Source organism: Mizuhopecten yessoensis, unplaced genomic scaffold (genome assembly GCF_002113885.1).
Source record: "Mizuhopecten yessoensis strain PY_sf001 unplaced genomic scaffold, ASM211388v2 scaffold715419, whole genome shotgun sequence".
Lineage (NCBI taxonomy): Eukaryota > Metazoa > Mollusca > Bivalvia > Pectinida > Pectinidae > Mizuhopecten > Mizuhopecten yessoensis.
The window spans coordinates 559-11,036 of record NW_018479609.1 but is presented as its reverse complement, the minus strand read 5'-3'; the positions used below and the strand labels follow the sequence as shown (position 1 = coordinate 11,036).

Genomic DNA, 10,478 nt, shown 5'->3' with positions numbered 1-10,478 from the left:
TGACGGTACACATGTTGGCCTTGTGCTACCTGTCTGGGATAATCAGCGTTACGAAGGGAAGGTACAAAGATGGCTTGTTTGTGAAATGAAAACGAAACATACATTACAAATGTTGCACGAGCAAAATAACAGCCTGACTTATATATAATAGGACGACCCTTTTTAACACGGAACTATATAACCAACATTTACATAATTCGGGATTCGAATATGTTTGATAAGTAATTAACTCACGCAAAAGTTGCTTATCTAATTACTTCACTCGGGTTATCAATTCCACCATACTACATTTACACGCTCATATATCGAACATTTCTTTCAATCCATCAAATGCTGCTATAGAAGTCAAGTAGAATCAACTTGATTACTTGATGTCAAATTAAATAAATCAATATCATATAAATAAATCTTGTTTATTTTTTTATCATTCCAGGGAAACACGTATTCTGCGAAAAACCACTTGCACCAACGTTGGAGTCAGTCAAGGCGTGCTATGCGGAGGCAAAACGCCAACAGAAAGTCCTGTTTTGTGCTGTAAACAGGTAACAAAAACACTGTTACGTCCGGTTTTGAAAGTAATGAGCTCACGTCCTGCAATTTCCTTTCAATGAATTTAAAAGGACTAAATTTTGTTTTTGGATTGACGTTATAGTGGTTGAGTGACGTTATACTGGTTGATAGACGTTTTAGTGGTTGTTGGACTTTACAGCTGGTGATTGGCGTTATAGTGGGTGAGTGCCGTGATCGTGGTTGATAAGCGTTATAGTGGGCGAGGGACGTTATAGTGGGTAAGAAACACTATATTGGGAGAGTGATGTTATAGTGGTTGAGAGACGTTATAGTGGGTAAGAAACATTATATTGGGTGAGTGACGTTATAGTGGGTGAGAGACGTTATAATGGGTAAGAAACATTATATTGGGTGAGAGACGTTATAGTGGGTGAGAGACATTATAGTGGGTGAGAGACGTTATAGTGGATGAGAGACGTTAAAATGGATAAGAAATATTATAGTGGGTGAGAGACATTATACATTATATTGGGTGAGTGATGTTATAGTGGTTGAAAGACGTTATATTGGTTGAGTGTCGTTATAGTGGGTGAGAGACGTTATAGTGGTTGAAAGACGTTATATTGGTTGAGCGTCGTTATGGTGGGTGAGAGACGTTATAGTGGTTGAGTGTCGTTATGGTGGGTGAGAGACGTTATAGTGGTTGAGTGACGTTATATTGGTTGATAGACGTTTTAGTGGTTGTAGGTCTTTACAGCTGGTGATTGACGTTATAGTGGGGGAGTGACGTTATCGTGGTTGAGAAACGTTATAGTGGGCGAGGGCCGTTATAGTGAGTGAGTGATGTTATAGTGGTTGAAAGACGTTATATTGGTTGAGCGTCGTTATGGTGGGTGAGAGACGTTATAGTGGTTGAGTGACGTTATATTGGTTGATAGACGTTTTAGTGGTTGTAGGACTTTACAGCTGGGGATTGACGTTATAGTGGGTGAGTGACGTTATCGTGGTTGAGAAACGTTATAGTGGGCGAGGGACGTTATAGTGAGTGAGTGATGTTATAGTGGTTGAAAGACGTTATATTGGTTCAGTGTCGTTATGGTGGGTGAGAGACGTTATAGTGGTTGAAAGACGTTATATTGGTTGAGTGTCGTTATGGTGGGTGAGAGACGTTATATTGGTTGAGTGTCGTTATGGTGGGTGAGTGACGTTATAGTGGGTGAGAGACGTTATAGTTGGTGAGAGACGGTATAGTGGTTGATAGACGTTAAAGTGGTTGTAGGACTTTACAGCTGGTGATTGACGTTATAGTGGGTGAGTGACGTTATCGTGGTTGAGAAACATTATAGTGGTTGATTGACGTAATAGTAGCTTAAAGACGTTAGAGTAGGTGAGTGATGTTATAGTGGTTGAGTGACGTGATAGTGGTTTATAGACGTTATATTGTTTGAGAGAAGTTATAGTGGTCGCGAGGCGTTATATTGGGTGAGACGCATTATAGTGGGTGAGAAGACGTTATAGTGGGTGAGAGACATTATAGTGGGTGAAAGACGTTATAGTGGTTGAGCGACATTATAATGGGTGAGGGACGTTATAGTGGGTGTTAGACATTATAGTGGGTGAGAGACGTTATAGTGGTTGAGCGACGTTATAGTGGGTGAGAGACATTATAGTGGGTGAGAGAAATTATAGTGGGTGAGAAACATTATATTGGGTGAGTGACGTTATATTGGGTGAGTGATGTTATAGTGGTTGAGAGACGTTATAGTGGGTGAGTGACGTTATAGTGGGTGAGTGACGTTATAGTGGGTGAGAGACATTATATTGGTTGAGTGACGTTATAGTGGTTGAGAGACGTTATAGTAGGTGAGACACGTTATATTGGGTGACTGACGTTATAGTGGGTGAGTGATGTTATAGTGGTTGAGAGACGTTATAGTGGGTGAGTGACGTTATAGTGGGTGAGAGACATTATAGTGGGTGAGAGACATTATAGTGGGTGAAAGACATTAAAGTGGGTGAGAAACATTATATTGGGTGAGTGACGTTATAGTGGGTGAGGGATATTATATTGGGTGAGTGACGTTATAGTGGGTGAGAAACATTATATTGGGTGAGTGACGTTATAGTGGGTGAGAAACATTATATTGGGTGAGTGACGTTATAGTGGGTGAGAGACATTATAGTGGGTGAGAGACATTATAGTGGGTGAGAGACGTTATATTGGGTGAGAAACATTATATTGGGTGAGTGACGTTATAGTGGGTGAGAAACATTATATTGGGTGAGTGACGTTATAGTGGGTGAGGGACATTATAGTGGGTAAGAGACATTAAACATTATATTGGGTGGGTGATGTTATAGTGGTTGAAAGACGTTATATTTGTTGAGTGACGTTATCGTGGTTGAGAGACGTTATAGTGGTTAAAAGACGTTATATTGGTTAAGTGTCGTTATGTTGGGTGAGAGACGTTATATTGGTTGAGTGACGTTATACTGGTTGATAGACGTTATAGTGGTTGTAGGACTTTACAGCTGGTGATTGACGTTATAGTGGGTGAGTGACGTTATAGTGGGTGAGAGACGTTATAGTGGTTGAGAAATGTTATAGTGGTTGATTGACGTAATAGTGGCTTAAAGACGTTAGAGTGGGTGAGTGATTTTATAGTGGTTGAGTGACGTGATAGTGGTTTATAGACGTTATAGTAGTTGAGTGACGCTATAATGGTTGAATGACGTTATAGTGTTTAAGAGAAGTTATAGTGATTGCGAGGCGTTATATTGGTTGAGTGACGATATAGCGGGTGAGAAACGATATAGTGGGTGAGAGACATTATAGTGGGTGAGAAACATTATAGTGGTTGAGCGACGTTATAGTGGTTGAAAAACGTTAAAGTGGTTGAGAAACGTTAAAGTGGGTGAGAGACGTTAAAGTGATTGAGTGACGTTAAAGTGGGTAAGAGACGTTGTAGTGGTTGATAGACGTTATAGGGGTTGAATGACGTTATAGAAGGGGAAAGATGTTATAGTGGGTGAGTGATGTTATAGTGGTTGAAAGACGTTATAGTGGGTGAAATACGTTATAATGGTTGAGAAACGTTAGATTAGGTGATAGACGTTATAGTGCTTGATTGTCGTTATAGTGGTTGAGATACGTTATAGTGGCTAAAAGACGTTATAGTGGTTGAGAAACGTAAGAGTAGGTGATATACGTTATGCTGGGTGAGTGACGTTATAGTTGTTGATTTACGTTATTGCAGGTGAGACACGTCATAGTGGGTGAGATACGTTATAGTGGTTCGGAGACGTTATAGTAGGTGAGAGACGTGATATTGGTTGATTGACGTTATAGTAGTAGAGTGACGTTATAGTGGGTGAGAGACGTTACTGCATGTGAGTGACCTTAAACTGATTAAGTGACGTTATAATGGGCGAGAGACGTTATAGTAGTTGAGTGAGGTTATAGTGGGTGAGAGACGTTATAGTGGTTGAGTGACCTAATAGTGGATGAGAGACGTTATAGTGGGTGAGAGACGTTATAGCGGTTGAATGACGTTAAACTGGTTGAGAGACGTTATAGTGGTTGATTGACGTTATAATGGTTTAAAGACGTTATAGTGGGTGAGTGATGTTATAGTGGTTGAGTGACGTGATAGTGGTTTATAGACGTTATAGTAGTTGAGTGATGTTATAATGGTTGAATGACGTTATAGTGTTTAAGAGAAGTTATAGTGGTTGCGAGGCGTTATATTGGTTGAGTGACGATATAGCGGGTGAGAAACGATATAGTGGTTGAGTGACGTTATAGTAGGTGAGAGACGTTATAGTGGGTAAGAGACGTTGTAGTTGTTGATAGACGTTATAGAGGTTCAGTGACGTAATAGTGGTTGAAAGACGTTATAGTGGGTGAAATACGTTATAATGGTTGAGAAACGTTAGATTAAGTGATATACGTTATAGTGGTTGATTGACGTTATTGAAGGTGAGAGACGTTTTAGTGGTTAAGTGACGTTATAGTGGCTAAAAGACGTTTTAGTGGTTGAGAAACGTAAGAGTAAGTGATATACGTTATGTTGGGTGAGTGACGTTATAGTTGTTGATTTACGTTATTGTAGGTGAGACACGTTATAGTGGGTGAGAGACGTTATAGTGGAGAAGATACGTTATATTAGGTGAGAGACGTTAGTGTATGTGAGTGACGTTATAGTTGTTGATTTATGTTATAGTGGGTGAGAGACGTTATAGTGGGTGAGAGACGTTATAGTGGGTGAGAGACGTTATAGTGGAGGAGATACGTTATATTAGGTGAGAGACGTTACTGTATGTGAGTGACGTTATAGTTGTTGATTTACGTTATAGTAGGTGAGACACGTTATAGTGGGTGAGAGACGTTATAGTGGGTGAGAGACGTTATATTAGGTGAGAGACGTTACTGTATGTGAGTGACCTTATAATGGTTATGTGACGTTATAGTGGTTGAGTGACGTTATAGTGGTTGAGTGACGTTATAATGGGTGAGAGACGTTATAGTAGGGGAGAAACGCTATAGTGGTTAACAGGCGTTTTATTGGTTGAGCGAGCAACAAACAGTAAGGCACATTAACAAGTATAATAAAACAGCAAGACACACTAACGAGTATGATAAAACAACAAGGCACACTAACGAGTATGATAAAAACAACAAGGCACACTAACGAGCAAAATAAAACAGCAAGACACACTAACGAGTATAAAAACACAGCAAGACATACTAACGGGTATAATAAAACAGCAAGACACACTAACGGGAATAATAAAACAGCAAGACACACTAACGAGAATAAAAACACAGCAAGACATACTAACGAGTATAATAAAACAACAAGACAAACTAACGAGTATAATAAAACAGCAAGACACACCAACGAGCATAATAAAACAGCAAGACACACTAACTAGTATAATAAAACAGCAAGACACACCAACGAGGATAATAAAACAGCAAGACACACTAACGAGGATAAAAACACAGAAAGACATACTAACGAGTATAATAAAACAGCAAAACATGCTAACGAGTATAATAAAACAGCAAGACACACTCACGAGTATTATAAAACAGCAAGACACACTAACGAGTATAAAAAAACAGCAAGACACACTAACGAGTATAATAAAACAGCAAAACATGCTAACGAGTATAATAAAACAGCAAGACACACTCACGAGTATTATAAAACAGCAAGACACACTGGTGAGTGATGTTATAGTGGGTGAGAGACGTTATAGTGGGTGAGAGACGTTATATTAGGTGAGAGACGTTACTGTATGTGAGTGACCTTATAATGGTTATGTGACGTTATAGTGGTTGAGTGACGTTATAATGGGTGAGAGACGTTATAGTAGGGGAGAAACGCTATAGTGGTTAACAGGCGTTTTATTGGTTGAGCGAGCAACAAACAGCAAGGCACATTAACAAGTCTAATAAAACAGCAAGACACACTAACGAGTATAAAAAAACAGCAAGACACACTAACGAGTATAATAAAACAACAAGACATATTAACGAGCATAATGACACAGCAAGACACACCAACGAGTATAATAAAACAGCAAGACACACTAACACGCATAATGAAACAGCAAGACACACCAACGAGTATAATAAAACAACAAGGCACACTAACGAGTATAATAAAACAGCAAGACACACTCACGAGTATTATAAAACAGCAAGACACACTAACGAGTATAATAAAACAGCAAAACATATTAACGAGCATAATAAAACAGCAAGACACACTAACGAGTATAATAAAACAACAAGACACTAACGAGTATAACAAAACAACAAGACACTAACGAGTATAAAAAAACAACAAGATATATTAACGAGCATAATAAAAAAGGAAGACACACTAACGAGAATGATAAAACAAGGCACACGAACGAGTATAATAAAACAGCAAGACACACTCACGAGTATAATAAAACAGAAAGACACACTAACGGGTATAATGAAACAGCAAGACACACAAACGAGTATAACAAAACAACAAGACACTAACGAGTATAACAAAAAAGCAAGACACACTAAGGAGTATAATAAAACAGCAAGACATACTAACGAGTATAATAAAACAGCAAGATATATTAACGACCATAATAAAACAGCAAGACACACTAACGAGTATAATAAAACAGCAAGACATACTAACGAGTATAATAAAACAACAAGACATATTAACGAGCATAATAAAACAACAAGACACACTAACGAGTATAATAAAACAGCAAGACACACCAACGAGGATAATAAAACAGCAAGACATACTAACGAGTATAATAAAACAGCAAGATATATTAACGACCATAATAAAACAGCAAGACACACTAACGAGTATAATAAAACAGCAAGATATATTAACGAGCATAATAAAACAGCAAGACACACTGACGAGTATAATAAAACAGCAAGACACACTAACGACTATAATAAAACAACAAGATATATTAACGAGCATAATAAAAAAGCAAGACACACTAACGAGTATAATAAAACAGCAAGATATATTAACGACCATAATAAAACAGCAAGACACACTAACGAGTATAATAAAACAACAAGATATATTAACGAGCATAATAAAAAAGCAAGACACACTAACGAGTATAATAAAACAGCAAGACACACTAACGACTATAATAAAACAACAAGATATATTAACGAGCATAATAAAAAAGCAAGACACACTAACGAGTATAATAACACAGCAAGACACACTAACGAGTATAATAAAACAGCAAGACACACTAACTGGTATAATAAAACAGCAAGACACACTAACGAGTATGATAAAACAACAAGACACACTAACGAGTATGATAAAACAACAAGACACACTAACGAGTATGATAAAACAACAAGACACACTAACGAGTATGATAAAACAACAAGGCATACTTACGAGCATGATAAAACAACAAGACATATCAACGAGTATAATAAAACAACAAGACATATTAACGAGTATAATAAAACAACAAGACACCCTAACGAGTATAATAAAACAACAAGATATATTAACGAGCATAATAAAAAAGCAAGACACACTAACGAGTATAATAAAACAGCAAGACACACTCACGAGTATTATAAAACAGCAAGACACACTAACGAGTATAATAACACAGCAAGACACACTAACGAGTATAATAAAACAACAAGACACACTAACGTGTATAATAAAACAACAAGACACACTAACGAGCATAACAAAAGCTTATCAATACAAAAAAGTTTCACCTCCATTTCGTAGGATTCCACGATACTTTTCTGTTTGTTTTGATGTCATTTTAATTAATGTCCGATTTCGACGACTTTTTTCGATTCGTATTAATGAAAGTACACAAATAATATAAGATTTGTTCATGTCAATTTACAAGACAATGCTGAAAAGTCCTGACAAAATTGATACCCTCTGCCATTTGGAACTACTTGAACTAAATCCTTCTTTTTCTTCCAGACGATTTGATCCTCAGTTGCGTCAAATCCATGACGATTTAATTGTCGGAAAGTTCGGAAAGCCTCGGGTCATTAAGATGACGTCACATGACCTAGGCCAGTCAATGGAATACTTCAAGTATAGTACCGGTAATACAAAACAGATAAGGGGCTCGTTATCAAATTCAAATAACGAAATGTCTAGAGGAGCTATCTGGTAGGCAAGTAAATATTTCAAACTTTTGTATCCAGGTTTAATAAAAACGAAGTTCCAGAAAGTTTAATTTAGACCCGCTCCCTTTCTCCTCGTTTAGTGTATTAACAACTCTGACCGATAATACTCCTCCTCTATACAGTTTGCTGACTGTATGTAACTTTTCCGCTCCCGAGTGTGAAACAGAAACGGACTTAAACCTCGACATCGATCCCAAAGGTTTTAGGTCGGGAAAGATTGATACTAGCAAGGGAAAATGATTATGTGGTTACGAAATTAATCTATTTCAATGAGTAAGTTTGAATTATAACCAGCGCAAGTCGAGCATAACGTTAAACATGAAGCTGTATGGCTGTATGTATTTGTAGCAGTTAATGATATAGAAATAGTCTATGGTCAATATATGTAGAGTTTCATCCGAATTCTAATCATGTTGCTTTGTTTTGAAAGGATACTATTGTCCTCTCGGTCGAAGGCTAACTATGAAGCCAATATTTCAATTAAACGTGTTTAAAAAACTAGATGTGCTGATGTATTAAGACAATTTTGATTTCATTTTGTTGTTGGTATTGTTAGCAAAAACGTTTTGAATTGAATCGTTAGGAGGAATCTTCCTTGATATGGGTATCCATGACATAGACTACGTGTGCTGGCTGGCAGGCGAGAAACCCAATTCTGTGAATGCAACGGCTGTTAGATCATCCGATAACGCCGAAGCCTACAAGAGCATGGGTGAATACGATTCGGCGTCCGCCATTCTGACGTTTCCAAGCGGTGTGATGGGTCAGCTTGATATGTCACGTGAGAGTGGATACGGTTATAGTCAGACGGTAGAGGTACATGTCTATACAGGTATACAGTTGATCGTTTACATATCAAACCACCGGCTGAGTAATTAGAAATGATAAATTTCCCCGAGTACAATGGCTGGATAAAGTGGTATATTCGGTGCACTGCAGTTTGTATTGTGTTTAATGAGATGTGCGAATATTAAAAAACCGTTGGTCAACCCGTCTAAAACATTAAACATAAACCATTGCCGAATGTCTACACTCTTATAGTATTTGCTATTGTAGTTATGTTTGGTTAAGGTTCTAAATGTACTTTGTCTTTAAACGTTCTACTTCTGTTATCTTTATTTTATAGTTACCAACAAGTATCAGATACAGATACCAGATATATTTCACACTGATGTCGATATATCTAATGTCCTGCAGGTTCTGGGTACTAAAATGTTTGCAAAGAGTAAAAACATGATGGCTTCAGAGGTGGAATGTTCTTGTGCCGAAAATGGTACAAATGTTGGAAAAATGACTGACTCATTCATCACACGATATCTCAAGAGCTTCGAAATAGAGATGAATCATTTCTTGGATGTTGTGGAGGGTAAGTAATAAATGATAATCTTTATTTGAGTGTTTTCTCATTTCCAAATATTCATTTGCATGTGAATAGCCTTTATTTTAAGCTTTAATTTTCACAATAAATGTGCATAATATTATAAGGTAAATAACATATAAGTTATTTTCTTAAAATCCACATGAGAGATTATGATCGATCTGCTGAACGGTTATTGCAGTACTTAGGATTTCCGTATTTCCTTTCAAATCTTCAACATTGTCAACAATATCTCTTGACATACCTACCGTTTACCCTTTTTACACTATATAACCACGTCTTTTGCTAAAATAAGGATAAACCTTCAATAAATGTGTATCGCTTACCCGAGTATTATGGATAATGGCTGAAGTAAAGCAAAACCAAGAGAATACCAAATTGTCAACGAATCATAATCAAATACTTCTAATTACATAATGTAACAGATAAAACTACGGCAAACAAATTACCAAAGGAAAGATTAACAAGGAAGTCATCGGAAAGTGGAAAAAAAGAATAAGACCAGGTGTTCCGGGAGGGTGAGCGTCTGCTACTACATCCACCATGTCAATCTAGGTCAAATATAAAACATCCACCATGTCAATCTAGGTCAAATATAAAACAGTCGCCGTGTTATTGTGAGAACAGAGGATAATAAAAAACAAGTTTATTATGCTAACGAGTATAATAAAACAACAAGGCACACTAACGAGTATAATAAAACAACAAGGCACACTAACGAGTATAAAAAAACAACAAGACACACCAACGAGTATAATAAAACAACAAGACACTAACGAGTATAATAAACAACAAGACATATCAACGAGTATGATAAAACAACAAGACATACTAACGAGTATAATAAAACAACAAGACATACCAACGAGTACAATA

General features: G+C 37.1%; 1 protein-coding gene across 1 annotated transcript; it reads left to right on the top strand.

Moving 5' to 3' along the window:
* Positions 1 to 433: 433 nt before the first annotated feature.
* LOC110441088 (inositol 2-dehydrogenase-like) lies at positions 434 to 9,598 on the top strand (the record flags this gene model as incomplete). The annotated part of the gene is made up of 4 exons (XM_021484189.1): positions 434 to 542; positions 8,013 to 8,140; positions 8,808 to 9,040; positions 9,422 to 9,598. Coding segments are annotated over 4 exons (647 nt in total), but the record flags the coding sequence as incomplete, so codon positions are not given.
* Positions 9,599 to 10,478: the final 880 nt, after the last annotated feature.